The following is a 15,672-nucleotide window of genomic DNA, read 5'->3' as shown; positions in this document are numbered from 1 at the left end:
GTTTTATTATCAACATTGTTGAACTCATGTATTAAAGTTGATAAATTGCAAATACTAGTCTTAAGAACGGTGCAGTTAGGTTTTAGGAGTAGCCATGGTAAATTATAATACAAAAAAATCCCCCCCAAAATTAACCCCACAAAGTACAAAACTATGAGTGCTGCATGTATTACAGGAATATCAGATAGCCGAAGCTTAGTCCCCAGTGTGAAATTTCCTGCTTTTTCGAATAGAGTTGAGACCTAAGTCCAAGATTGACATTGGAGTGCTAATGCCAGTCCCATAATTTTGGAGGAGAAAATTAGTGTGGATTTTAACTTTTTTATTCTTTGTTCTGAATGCTAACAAAAGTGTGTTGTGCCCATATGTTGCCCTCTATTTAAAATGTTTCACTTTCATGAGGAATTACACCATTGAATTATAGCATTTTCACAGGTTCAGAATATTACTAGGAAGATGTGTAGATGTGGAAGCCTACCTTGGCCAAATATTTTGCAGTAAATGATGAACACATAATACAATATACAGATAATGTACTTTAGAATCGTACACCTGAAATCTATATAATTTTATTAACCAGTATCACCCCAATAAATTCGATAAAAATAAAAAAATTACCTTGCATTTTCAGTGTACTTTGAAAATAAATGTCAAATTTATTTTTCCAATTCTGTTTTTATTTAAAAGCAAACTTGTCAGGTTTATAGTTTTATGTAATTCCATGTCTTGTAATAATTTTAACTTTAACGTACTCTAGAAATGATCCCTGAAAGTGTAGTCTTTAATAATTTTAAAAGTTTTAAATTATTTTCAGTATTTTAAATCATAAATTGTTTTTGTAGGCACTATTACATTTTCAAGTATTTTGAAGCCAGCCTCCATCAAGAGATTATTCCACAGGAATTTGCTTGGACCTGAGTTGCAGGTCCAGTTTCCCCACTAACTGTTGGAGGCTCAGTGGTTTTTAAAACTCTCCTTGTCGATAGTTTATTTGACTTCCAAAAGTGATAAAAATAATAAGCTATTTTATGCCAAACTGGTAAATTAAACTTTCTGAAAAACAGCCATTTCTATTTTGTATTTTAAATGGGGAATCCTCAATATTAAATGAAACATTTAATTAAAAAGTAGTCCCAAATAGGAGGGGAAAACCTTGAAAATTCTATTTTAGAACTCAAGTTTGTTTCCAGTTTTAAAAAATTGTTTCAGTTTTTAAAAGTTAGGAATTTAGTTTCTGAAATCCATTCACTTTCCTTGTCCTTTCCACCGTTCATGTTTATTACCTCTCACAGTTCAGTTTATTACTCATTCACCCTTTCTCCCCGTCTTCTCCCTATATCACTATCTTCCTTTTTTTGTCAAAAACATTTCTTATGTCCTTTTTGCCAGCAAAGGTGCCTGGTGTGAAGTTAATAGATACGAAAGCCATGGGTTCCATTTTCAGTTATATAGCGATAATTTGAAAGTAATACTTGCAACAGTTTTTGGTAGTGGTAGGTACACTGTATTTTAGAACAATGGCAGTGTGTGTGGTGGAGATTTAGGGAAAGGAGGAAGTAAGATAGATAGTCAAGTGATGGACCTAAACTGAGTTTTGGAAAAGGAATGGTAGTTGGCCAAGGAACAAGTGGCAGATGGGATTCCAGGCAGAAGAACAGCATAAGTATGCCAAGAAAGATACAAAGGTGAAGGTAAGCCTCTTATGGACCCCAAATTAAATTACCTCAATATTTAAAGGGGAAGAACAGGAAATAAAGATGGTCATTCTCAAGTTTAGTTGTGAAATAAACAATAAGTCCATTAAAAGTTATAATAATTTTCCAGAAATTTGGTTGACTTAATTGTATATTTACTGTATTAATCACCAGGATGTTACACTACTTACCAGAATCAAGATTGAAGTGAAGAGCCAAAGTCACAGTCCAAATGGAGCATGTGCTCTATTAATCACATTAATTTGTAAAGTTATTTGTACCCATGGCTTATTTCCTTATCTCCTGCATATTGTAATACCAGCCTTATGCCTTGAACAAAGTATGTATCCTGGAAATTTTTTTTGGTATGGATTGAAAAGATGTACGTTGAAGAAAGAAAAATATTGAAAACTTGGACATAATTGAACAACTATAAAATAATTGAAAAAAGAGATATTAAAATAGTTTAAAAGCTTAGTTGATCAGGAGCCATAATATAACCCAATAACAACTATCATACAGATGATACAGGTAATGACCACAGGAATTTGCAGAGGGAGAGGGTTTCCCCCGCCCACTCCCTGGAGGTGGTCAGGTTGGCTTTATGGCATGGGTGGTTTTCAAACCCATCAAGTCTCTTGATGGGTGGAAAGGAAGGAAATGCTTTCCATATGGCCAAAAACAATCTGGCTTAAAAGTTATTTTGAAAGATGTATTCAGAATTACTGAGCAAATAAGTTTGACAGAATCAGAGGGTTGGATTAAATATTTTTGAAGTTAGATCTGTTTGGGTTTTTTCCCAGTTTTACTTTTTGACACATTTTTAAAACTTTTTCCATTTACCCCACCTCCCCCAGCCCTCCCAGCCCCCATTGTAATTTCCCTATTGTTAAAATAGCGGTATTACATTTGTTGTGATAATTATGGTGAGATAATGATATATGCACTTATGGGAAAGTTTTAAAATCAGCAGTTTAGAGACCTGCCTTTTTCAACTCAAAACCTCAAGTGTTTTCTTTGTCTTATATATAAAGTGATCTCTAGGATTGGTTCCAATTTTACACATTTTTATGGTTTAGAGTGAAATTAGGAAGATTAGTCTAATGGAGGTTGGCAAACTGAATGGAGGGTGAGAAATCAGCTGTGAGATTTTTGCAGAAGTTTAGAGAGAGGTTAGGGCAGAGGGAATGAAAGGAATGAGGGGATATTAAGACATTTCAGAGAAAGAGTCAATAAAACACCGAGAGAATTTATACCACTTTAAAATGAAGTACCTTTTATATTAACAGAGCTGTATTTTACCCAAACTTACAATAAATAATGCTCCAGGGGATTTTTGGTTTTAAAAACTACTAAAGACTGAGCTAATTGCACTTATGTACTGTATATATGTCTTCATGTGCACTTGTACACATTTTGTAAGCATGGTTCAAAGAAAATCTGTTACTTTATAGTGGATGTGGTTTTTTCTTTTACCATTTTACATTAATGTATTTCATTGTTATTGTGAGTCACCAATTGAAGGATACATGTATAATTTATACCTAATCAGTATATTGGTCTAGAAGGGTTTTTAGGGGACTAATAACAGAGTAGAGGCTTCTTTAATACATATGACTGTATAAAACATTATTAATGTTAACAAATGTTGCACTTTAATCCCCTGGAATGATTGTTTGGTACCAGCAGGAGATTTATTAAGCCTGAATTGTGTGAAATTGTGTGTGTGTAAGCTGCTTTTTAGATTGTAAAAACACTATTGAAAACTGTTAAAAAGTTTTAGCTATAATTGGCAGAGAAGTATTAACTGTACTGAAAGAAGGATGTGTTTATGGTTGGCCCATGTGCCTTAACCTTTTTATCGTTTATCTTGTATTAATGTCACTGAATTATTAATTCATGAGCTGAGGTGGGGTGGGAGTGTGAAGGCACCATTTAAATGTGTGGCAAATTTATCCTTATCACTAGAGACATGAAAAAAGTCATTTTGTGTTATCTGTAAAATGTAAAGGACATTTTAAAATTTCATTTACTGTAATCCACTCTACTTTCAGTAAAACACCTAGATTATTACTACCATAATATAATGCTCTTATTAAAAATTTGTAACCTTCTCCCTCTTCTGTCTTATATGTAAAATTGATAGAAAAGTTAAGCCTTCATGTATTTTAATGTGGTAACTATTAATTGTAGCTTAGAAATGTTACATGGTATGTTACAGCCTGACTATTCAATTTTAAGAATCATTAGATTGCAGACAATAAAAATATTTGTTGTAATAGTAACACAGTATTGTGATTGGGGAGAACCTACATGGAATTGAAAGCTGTGGAAATACTTTTGTTCTAAAAGAAATTTGTGCATTTATTGTGACCTCATAATTTTTTGGAGTAATGTTGGTGATTTGGCCTTGTAGAATTTTTAGATTTATAGAGCAATTCAACAAATTAGAATTCGGCAGTTTCCTGTTGAATACAATGTGGAACCTGGGATATATCCAGTGTTTCATATGGGTGAGTAGCAGTGGTGACAGAAATTTCAGGAGTTTGAAGTCACTTTTACCAACAGCTATTTGACACCATCATACTAATGCTAGAAGGCCCTCTGGGAGTCTTGTCCAAACCTCATTACTTCTCAGTCTCCCATTACTGACTGTTTTGATTGGTTTTACATTTTCTCCTGCCAAACAAAGTAGTAAGATAGGTTACTGTGGTGATGTCCTTTGTTTTCTTTTCTGGAGTTCTCCCCAACACTGGAAGCTCCGCATATGAATCTGTTATACACATACTGAAACACTAATTTGTTTTGGTCAGAATAATGCTGCTTTGTTTTTTTACCTTTAAATTAACATTTAAATTAATTTCTTAAAGTAACAGACCAAAGTTGGCTTGATTATTTTGGCAGACATTGATAGTTACTGGTCAGTTCATTACTTGACTGAACTGCAGTCAGTTCTCTTTATCTTGTGCCTGTCCAACTATAGCAGACTTTGGCAAACTGTGGCCTGCTGGCTGTTTGTGTAGTAAGGCTTATTGGCACACAGCCATGCTCATTCATTGCCCATTGTCTATGCCGGTTTTGTGCTGCAATGGCGGAGTTGTGTAGTTGTGACAGAGACTGCATGGTCCTTAAAGGCTAAAATATTTACTCTCTGGTTCTTTATAGAAAAAGTTTACTGATCCTTGCTGTATAATATCAGTCTACATATTTCCTTGTTTTTTATCTTTCCAAAGGTAATGGAATACTACAGATTTTAATTAAGTGATTTGAAGAGTCACTAGTTGCTGTTGGTAGTTGCTAAGAATAGTTTTTTTTGTTTGTTTTTATTTATATGTGGAATTGCAACAGGGGATGTATCTTCCTCAGTTTTCTGAACTGGAAAATTTTAAAATATTGTTGAAATATTGCAAAAAATATGTTAGTCTTTTACAAAGTAAAAAAGTCTTGGCAAGTGATTCAAATTTTTAGTCAGTTTTTCTCAGCTTTTTAATAACCTTTTTAAAAAATTAAACAGCACTGTTTTGTTACTACATTAATGTTATTTGAAATTTTAATAGAGGTTATAAAATTGCATTTTAAACTCAAAAACCCATTTTCTAAAATCCACATACCTCTTCTATTCCAGGATCGAGTAGTTAAGAGGCAGTAACACATAAAATGTGATACATTTTAAATTTTTAATGAACTGAAGTTTTGTTTTTAATTTTTTGTTTTTAACAACCATTCAGAATAACTCAGTTTATTATTATTTCTTATAGTTGTGTCCATGAATATTTCTCTTCCCATCAGAGCCTCCTCATGCTCTTCAGAGAAATCAGCCACACCAATCACACCGAATGTCAGAGTAACAGTGGAAGTAGTCTGTTCTGTTCATTGACTAAGACTACAACTTTATTTCTAATGTTCAGTTAATTTTCAGAAATAATTGATACATTCCTCTCCTCTACAACTCAGTAAAATGCTGTTTTGCTTAAAGATGTAGGGATATGTATATGGTGTGGAACATAGGGCTTGATGGAGAGTAACCAGGTACATGTATATGGTATGGAACATAGGCCTTGATGAGAGTAACCCTGGCTAAAGCACAGGAATTGGCTCTTTTTGGAAGAAGACCTGGATGTCATCTTGCTTTTGATCATGTGTAGTTTTCCACAAGGCAGAGTGTGAAATATGTGAGCTGCATAAGTCTCAGTTTATTCTGTTATGGCTACCAATGGAATAACATAGTAAGTGGGTTTCGAAAAACGTTTTTGGAATTAGCAACTTCTTTAGATGTAATTTTAAAAATGGAATTACTAGAATAATTGCTAGGATGTTTTGGTAGAAGAGAGAAGCTTATAGTGAGATATATTTCAGTAGCCCCTGAAAATGTTCCTCAGGATTACTTACAATGGAATGAGGACCATAACCCTAAAATTAGAATAATTGGGAGAATAATGGAATAGTAGATTTACTGTATATTTCTACCCTCATATAGAGTTGTTGAAGTTGAGACATAGATGTTTGTGAGTTGTCCAGTCCTTGCACGGTTAAGCCAGTATTCTAGTGTGTCGCTGGCCCTTTTCATCAGGGTGATATTGGTTGCTTTAGGAACACATTTCAAGGGAAGCACAGGTCCAGAAACTACTTTTATTTGTTTTCTCTTATTATTTTGGTACTAAATACATTTATGACCATTAGGTTTTGGGGAGTTGAGCAGTTATTAATTAATATTTTGGGTCTTAGTAATTTCTTTGGTTATTTAATTCTTAGAGTATTAACTTTTTGAAGGTGGCAACCGTATCTTCAATTGGTTTTATAATCCTCTAGAACGTAACACAGGACCAATTAATATGTAAGGTAAAACTAAATAAGCAACACTCGTCAGAACTCAGTATCAAAAAATATCTAGATTGTAAATCACTACTTACTCATTGACTTAAACTGACATATGCAATTATACAAGTAGTGTTAACTATTATGTACTGTATTTTAGGAGTTAGAATTGCAAGTTTATTTATTTTTAATTTTTATTTTATTGCTTTTTAGAGAAAAGGAGGAAAGGGGAAGAGAGAAAGAAACATGAATTTGTTGTTCTATTTACTGATGCCAACACTGGTTGATTCTTACACGTTTCCTGACCAGGGATCAAACCCACAACCTTGGGTTGTCAGGATAATGCTCCGACCAACTGTGCTGCCTAACCAGGGCTAGAATTGCAAGTTTATGACATTAAATGTCATTAAATGACATTAATGTCATTAAATGACATTATTTATATATTGACATAGGTTGCAGATGAGTTGTATCACTTATTGATTGCAAAAGGCAGTGTGCTATATACTTAAAATATTCTTCAACTTCTTATTGTGTATTTAAAATTTTTTCATACTTATTTTTAAGATCATTTGACATATTTTACTGAGGTTACCTCATTATTTCTAAGAAACTTCTGATGCTCATATTGATGATCTAATGTATACAAACAGATCCTGGGCCATTATTATTTAATTTAGTTGTTATATATAGATCAAGAGGGAATCTGAATATCAATTCAGGGAATGCCTGCTGACAAGGCTTTGTGAACAAAGGGTCCAGTGCAGTGAGCCAAACATAAGATTGCATCTTATGAACAACATTGGATTTTTTTTTCTATTTGCCTGACCAATGATTAGTTCAGTCATTACGTGAAATCAGTGGTTAGGTAAAATAACACATTTCTTTCATTCAGGCAATCACAGGAAGGGTGTGTATATCACAGTGAGACATTTTGAGAGAGAGAGATCACATTCACATGCTTTTATAATTTGTAAATGAAATTTTATGTTTAAGGAAAAAATGGTATGTATAGAGTTCAGTACTATCCAAAAGAAAAAGAAATTCATCCAACTTTCAGGCATCCACTGAGGGGTCTTGGAACATGTCCCTCCATGGATAAAGGGGGGCTGCTATAATTAGCCTTGATTGTAATTCAAGTTCTGCCACCTGCTAGTGGTGTTACTTACCCTTTCTGAACCTCATATTTCTGACCTCTGTAACATTGGCCTCAAGGATTAATGATATGTTCTAATACAGTATTTCACACATAATAGACACTCAGGAAATATTTCTGGCTGTAGCACCCATAATTTGTATTCAAGTCAAAAAATTATTCGGGAAACCTGGACTATAGATGAGTTAAGGGACAATATGCCTTAAAGTTGGAGAGGACTGCCGTTTAAAAATAGAAAAAACGAACTTCTATGTTGTAGGTATGTTATAATTTTAATAAATGCAAAATATTTTAAACAAATTATGATTCCTTTTGGTAGAAAAGAGTGAGAAGCCATCAAATTTTCATATTATATTAGCTAATATTTTGAATTGGGCATGTAGGTTTAATTTTTTTCCTTTGCAACTTCATTTGCAAGTTTACATTTGGTCATAAAGTGTTCCCTACATTGCTTTGAGAATGACAGCCATTTGTTTTGATTATTTGAACTAGAAGGATTTTAATGAAGAGGATGGCAGACTGCCCTGGGCTGTGCCTCTGGTGTCCACAGCTACAAGCGTCTTCTGCATGCTCAGCCTGACTCCTAGATAGATATTACCGTAGAGAGCAGATGTGCTTTACTAGGAGCATTCCTGAACTCTTCTGTTTTCTGCCCCTCCACTAAGCCCTCTCATAGGAGAATTTCTTCATTTGCAATGAAGAAATTTCAATTAAGGTGAGGGATGAATGTTAAGGGAGACTTTAGCATAACTAGTTTAAACAAACTACTCTAGATTTGATACCAGTGTCTGCAGGAATGAAACAGAGAAAGAGGGTGGCGACTAGTGTTTGGTTATGTGGTTTTAAAATTTCTGTCAGCATTCCCAGGCCCAACACTATCTTTGTGAGGAAAAGAAAGTAAACTCAGAGGCTAAGAACTTTGAATGCCTGGAGCTAAAAAAGGCATTGTGATTAGGGATAGCAAGGGTTTTACTTAGACATTTACTGAAAGTAAACTCCCAAGGGTGTTGATGTTTTCCTGTGTCTTAGCAAGAAGAGAAAATTCTGACCTGTAAGGGCTGTATGTGAGATATTTCTGAAAATGAGCACTCCAAATGAGGTTTAGCTAAATTGAAATGCAATTAACTTATTTTTCATTTTCTATTGCGTGGGGGCAGAGTGGGACTGGTGTCCTCTTCTGTTGCTTTTGTTTTGGTAAAAGACAGAAAAGCAGCTTTCTTTTGCTAGCAGAGTATGCCCCATAATGATTATAACTCCATGTCACATGTAAGACCAGAAAGACTGATTTACAGCTACCTTTAACTTTCATTTGGTGTTGACGTACATTTAGTGGGTAGGATTTTAGGCTTACTCAAAGCATTAACATTTTATTTTACACAGCGTTAGTGCATAATTAACAAGGAGGGGTGACTTTCATAGGTCCACGCTTGGATGGCTCTTTCCTTTCCCTGTTCTCCTCATGCTTATAGGTGTTTTGTTCACAGCAGTTCAGTGTCCATGAGTAGAAATCAAAGGTAAAGCTTTATATGTGAATCTTTATGGTGGATTTGCTCTTAATAGAGTATCAACCTTAGTTAACCAGTTTAGACGATTCTAAATTATCTTTTTCTCTTACTAGTTTGAAGCATGTTATGCTCTACTTTTAGTGATGCTTATCAACAAATAGTTTTAACTTTTTAAAGTTTTTGCTAGTCATTATTACATAAAAAGTTAAATGTGATTTCTGGGTAATGTTACATAAATACATGACTATTAGTGGTGTTTTTCTAATTTTGCCCATAATTTAAGGCATGGATGTTTACTGCAGCTAATAAATACAGGATGGGGCAAAAGTAGGTTTACAGTTGTTCATATGGAAAATAAGTACAATAATTGATAAACAATACAAGAAGACACTTTTTTGTATACTCACAGCTGTAAACCTACTTTTGTCTAACTTTACAAAAGTAGGTTACTGCCTGAAAGACTACAGATAACTGTGACCTGTAAGTTTTGTAGAAAACATTGAGAACTGTTAGGATATGAACAGTGCTGAGGCATTTTCCTGGAAGGCATTGTTCTCCTTTGGAAGGTTTAGTTGTAATGATGCATTGACTTGTAGTAATGATGCATTAATTGACTTTCACATAACAGAGTATGAGAAAACCTAGATTATACACACACACACACACACACACACACACACACACATCCATAGGTTTGGTAGACAATGGCATGTGGTTTATAAAAATAAGATTAAGATGAAATTGTTTGAGTCTTCTTACTTGAAAGATAAGAATAAAACATAGGGAGTTTGTACATTGGAAGTGGCTTTGATTTTTTTAGATCATATTTTTAGTTTAAGTAGAAATGTTCTGTTTCTGTTTCATTAACTGTGCCCTGGCCACGTGGCTCAGCTGGTTGGAGTGTCATCCCATACACCAAAAGGGCAGGGTTCTGTTCCCAGTCAGGGCGCATACCTAGGTCACCAGTTCCCGGTCAAGGCATGCACAGGAGTCAGCTGATTGATGATTCTCTCTCACGTTGATGTCTCTCTGTCTCTCTCCCTTCCTCTCTCTCTCAATCAATAAACATGATCTTGGGTAAGGATTAAAAAAGAGAGAGAGAAGTGAACTGTACCTTAGCATTAGCAGGGGTTTCATCTGTGTACTGTGTCTTTACACTCCCAGGCCCTCTCTGAAGTTCTTGGGGAAGAAAAGTTTTTTCCTAATCTAAAGACAAACTGGTGGTTAATATGGGGACTCGGTTAATCTTTTCTGTTTGTTGAAAAAATTAATAGCCCTTTTCTGATTTTGTTTCTTGTTTTGTTTTGCATCGTGAGAAGCTTCTACTGAACTTCGCTTTGCAAGTATTTACAGTTTGGAGGAAGAGTGTTACCTGCATCTATGCCCATGAATGTTCTTTGGCTCGAGTTTGATTTAGGAGCACTGTTTTCTTGGGATTGGTTTCACCATATTTCATTGTTTATTTATTCTATCCATAGCTGATTGTGGTTTGCTAAGTATTTCAGTTTTCATTAACATTTCAAAATGGAAAGTTGTTTTTAATTTGAATCACAGCAGTAAAATCTTTTGACTTAGTTTTCAAACTTGCATTTAAAACTTGAGCTTTTGAAATAATTTTATTTGATTAGGTTGTAGAATTAAGAAAATAAATTTGAGACTCCTTACTTAGTCACTGCACAGTGTGATGGACAGACTTCAGCTTTCTTTGCATAAAAGAAGCCATCATTTTATTACATTCCAGAATTTGTTTTTGTTAGAAACAACCTTATGCTGTCTCATAAATGACTAGAGCATACTTTTAAAATTGTGTTTCACATTTAAACATTAAGAGGACATTGAAATTTTAATGTAGTTAAAATGTGTTCATGTACTCTGCCCTGGCCAAAGGCCACAAAAAAAAGGTCTTGGTTGTGCGGTTTCCTCCTCCTTTTCCCTCACCAACAGAGGTTTTCCTATCTTGGCAGCTGTTTCCTACAAGGCAGTCATCAGTCCCTGATTTCTTCCTTCCCTTTCTTCCCACAAACAAGGACTCTTTGAAAGAGCGGATGACTGAAGACAGACTGGTCTTGGATTGCTTTACGAAAGCAGAAATGTGTTCAAGAGCATGTGGGCAAGCAGCCTATATGCATTAGTTCACTGAAATGAAAATACTCACTACAACCAAAACTTGGACAGTCAGAACTCTTGGCTTGAATCAGGAGCATTCCAAAGGCTCACTTAATTTTACTGGTCTTAATGAATGTACCTCATTCACACATTAAAATTATTCTGCTTGCTTCATCAGGTCATTGAACAGTCTATAGAGTATAAGAAATTGTTCATTGATGAGACTTTTCGATGTGACAGGCCATGAAATTGTCTTATTCCATTTATGCTTTCCATAAAAGAGCTTGCAGTTTTAAGGCAGGGACTCTGCCACAGCGATTGTAAACTGCAGGTTTACTTTTGGTTTTGTCTTTTGCATAGTCTTTGGGAGCTCAGAGAGAGCGGAAAGATAGAGCTGGCCAGTTCTGCATGGTTGTGTGCATTGTGTCTCCATCACATTAATTTTTCATGTATCATTCTTCTTCTTATACTTGTGGCATTCAGAAATAGAAACATGCCCTTTCTTTTGTTTTTTGTTTTATTTCTTTGGACAGAGAAGCATCTGAGGTGTTCTCAGAACTGGATGATATGAATTCTGACTTTCCTCATCATGATACCTAGTCACCTTTAGAGATTTCAGAGAAAGCTTAAAAAAAAGGCTAATTAATGGTTGCAGAGGCATATATGGGGAAGTAGTTTCATCTCAAACTATAGGCATGATAAAATAAAGCTCTTAGTACAGAAATATCTTGCTAGTTTAATCTGTGATTTTATGAATCTTTATATTTAAACACTAGATAATAGCTTCAGATTAATTTCTTACATTCTTTTTGGTGTGTTTGTTGGATCCTTAAGGGCTGGTGAAATTATACTTGGCTTGGGATTTTATATTTTTGCCACCTTTCCTAGGTCTTTTTTTTTAATAGAGATGCAACCTTGGAGATAAAATAATCATTTTCTGGGGTGTTTATTTGGGTCCAGTGGGTGGATCAGCCTACTCAAAGATGATCTTACTAACTTATAACTTGCTGTAAGAAAAAACCAATATAGGATAATCTTCACAATGAAATAGTTGAGACTTTATTAAACTGCTCCCTCTATGAATAGTAGTAATCAGAGAAATAACAATTAGATATGCGATGATTTTGAAATGCCATTATTATATAAAATACAACCATATTTAAAATTGTGCACCCTTGTGTAGACAAGCAGTTTCATTATCTGTCTATTTTGCAAGGTAACATGATAATATTGCACATAATTTTGCTGTTGCCATTACTAGAAACAAACAAAAAAAAGTATATGCATTTATAAAATTTTGTAGAGTTGTTACGGATTAAAGCTAGTACAGAGGACCCTTGAACATTATGGAAGTTGGGTTGTCAAACCTGTGTGGTTGAAAAATTTGTGTGTAACTGTTGACTCCCCCCAAAACTTAAAGTTCTCTCTTGGTATCTCTGGGGATTAGTTCCAGATCACCCCCTCACCGCATTACGGGTGAATACCAAAATCACAGATGCTCAAGTCTCCTATGTAAAATGGTGGAGAACAATGCATGCAGTTGGTCCTTTGCATCTGCGGACTGCCAGTGATGAATCAAAAGCAGTACTGGTTTTATGGATACTATGTGGACTCTCACAGTCAAAACTTGTCTTATTTAATGGTGGACTGTAATTTAATTAAAAGGCTGGTATTTGGCATAGAACAAAAGATGACTTATTCTAGAATGACGTTCTAAGCTTTTCAAAGGAAAATTCATCATTAGGGATTTAACTATTATGTGAATTTCTATGTTCTGGTTGTTGATACATATTTTCAAGGTTTTGATCATTTTTAAGGTGTGAGGCTCTGCTGTTCAGCCTATAGGCACAGCTTCCATATTGGATATAGAATCAAAATATAGACTTTGAAAATATATACACATAGGTGAGGGAAAGAAGGAGGAAATGAAAGAGAGCTATTGTTAATACTATTTTTGCATATTTTGTAATGTACCAGGACCGTAGAATAAATGATGGATTTCTTTGTTTTTCAGATATGAAGATCAATGATGCAGACTGCTGGGTTCGATGAAGCTGGGCATTTATAACTAGATTCATTAAGGAATACAAAGAAAATATTTAAAGGAATCAATAATGGTGTCTTCTGGTTGCAGAATGCGAAGTCTGTGGTTTATCATTATAATCAGCTTCTTACCGAACACAGAAGGTAAGATGCAGTTTAAATTTTATTTTTTACATCCAGGAGACTGAAACTATGCAATCTTACTTATATAGACGTGACTAGAGAGTATCATTTTATTATTTTACAAATAGGTGTTAAAATGATTTTCTGAATGTTGAATTATTTTCATTACACAGCTATGTATTATAGAAAGTGTTAGAAGTCTGAATTTATATTTTATATAAATTTATAAATATAATTGTAAATGATCCTTAGAGAAATAAATGAAAGTTTTGTTTTGGTTTAATATTTCACATTTATTGACTAAGTTTATTTTAGTAAAATTGCCACATGTATTGTGGTAACTCTTTCACTTCACGTTTATATTTGTCTGCTTCTTGTGTATGGTCATAGTTCTAAAACTGCTAAATAAAATTTTATATATCCCCCAGAAAACATTTTTATTGTGCTTCCATTTTAATGTTACATACATCTTTTTGATGACAGATCTGATTTTTAAAGAGTTACATACACTTTTGAAGCTTAATGAAAGTATAGCATTTCATTACCATAATTTGTCAATAACTATATGGGTTTCATGGTATCCATTACTTCTATAAATATGTTTTTTCCAAGTGAAAATAACATCCTTCAAGATATTTTTTACAGAGCAATTCATAAATTAATGTGGAGCTCAGATGCTAGTTGATAGTGGTAGCTGTACTCAGCGTGAAAATACATTAATCTTGTAAAATCTGTAAAGAGTACAGAATCTCTGATAAACACATATAAAATATAATGGATAATTTTGGCCCCAATTAAATATTTTTGAAGAAGATGTTTTAGAATTTTAAAATTGGCTTCCTACGTTTTTTTAAGTGATCACATTTATATCTATTAATATAATGATGGGGGAGAAACAGGCATCCTGTTACCCAATAGAATCAAGCTTATTTTTCCAATGTCTTTATAATAAGCTTCAACATGGTAATATTTTAATTTTGCCAAAAGAATTTTATTTGAATTGCTTATTCCAAAATTGTTTTATTATTCTCTCATTGCGTTTAAAGTTCCCTACTTTCAATATGTTGACTTAACTTAATAGTACAATTCAAATAACACATTTAGGAACATTTTAAAATCAGAATTTCTATAATCAAAGTAAATAATGTTCACTTACATTTAAGTCACACATGAAAATTACAAATATTTTAATATTTTGTTTTCAGAAGATACAGCTCTTGGCATCAGAATTGAAAGCTACATGAAATCTAACATTAAAATGTAATATGCCTGAATGAAGAATACTGTAATGATAAGCAATGTGCAGAAACTGAGTTTAATAATAATAATCTCTGGCTTGGATCATTATAAAAATCTTGAGTGTATTCTATAATTTCATGTCTGGTTTTTTGGGGCGGGGGGAGAAACTAACTGAATCCCTGCTGTTATATTTGAATTATTTTATACATTTAGGAAAGATTCCAGGTGTGGACAAATGGCTCATTAGTCCGCATAATGAAAAAATTTTCAATGAAGACTACTTTGCTGGCACAGTAGCTTAATTCAGGAGGGTGCTAGCAAACAGAGACTTTTTCATGAGATACTGCAGTTTTATTTCTAGTGTGACCTGTCAGGTCAGGATTCATATCTGCTATGAAGAGAAATTTCATTTTTGGCACATCAGGCCAGGGGGTGTTGCTTTTGAAGCAGTTCCCTCCTACAGGTGAAAAGAACCAGGGACAAACACGCACTGCAAGCTGTGGGAGTGTACACAAGCTAACGTACACTGTCAGACATTGAGATCCAGTGTCCCTCGGTTTTGTCTTAGAAAAGCCTGACGTGACATGATAGTATCTATATTGCCAGAAAGTAGATATGCTCTATGAACACCTATGGAGAAAACCAATCAAAATCACATATTAGAGCATAGGAAAGAGAATATAAATTTAATGATTCAGCCATTAAAATGTTTTCAATGTCCTTAAATGATTGTTACCTTTGTGTTAGTCGGTAGATCCTTACGGATAAACACTGACAAGTTTTCCTGGGTGGTTTCCTCCCTCCTTCATTGTACTGAGTGACTGAATTGAGCCAGGTGTTTAGGATTAAAAAATGCACAAGACACAGTTTCTGCTGTTGAGCTCCTTGTCTTATGTGCAGGGGTGGGAACCTCAAATACCTATTGGGGCCAAGCAGGCAGAGTAGATTGAGTGTATGTTGCAGATCAGTGGAGGTCTGCAGCAGGCAGGAA

The 15,672-nt window shown here is 34.2% G+C and overlaps 1 protein-coding gene across 12 annotated transcripts in view; it reads left to right on the top strand.

The window, feature by feature from the left end:
- ADGRL2 (adhesion G protein-coupled receptor L2) overlaps positions 1-15,672 on the top strand; it is a 264,537-nt gene that overhangs the window by 102,662 nt on the left and 146,203 nt on the right. For all 12 annotated transcript variants that reach the window (XM_045835271.1, XM_045835272.1, XM_045835270.1 and 9 more), the window contains one exon: positions 13,291-13,463. In XM_045835271.1, the coding sequence (XP_045691227.1) occupies positions 13,391-13,463 (73 nt within the window). In that variant the 5' untranslated portion in view covers positions 13,291-13,390. The remainder of the gene's footprint in view (positions 1-13,290; positions 13,464-15,672) is intronic.

This window comes from Phyllostomus hastatus, unplaced genomic scaffold (assembly GCF_019186645.2).
Source record: "Phyllostomus hastatus isolate PE091 unplaced genomic scaffold, TTU_PhHast_1.1 phas_contig_209, whole genome shotgun sequence".
Classification (NCBI taxonomy): domain Eukaryota; kingdom Metazoa; phylum Chordata; class Mammalia; order Chiroptera; family Phyllostomidae; genus Phyllostomus; species Phyllostomus hastatus.
This window is presented reverse-complemented; position numbering and strand designations above follow the sequence as displayed.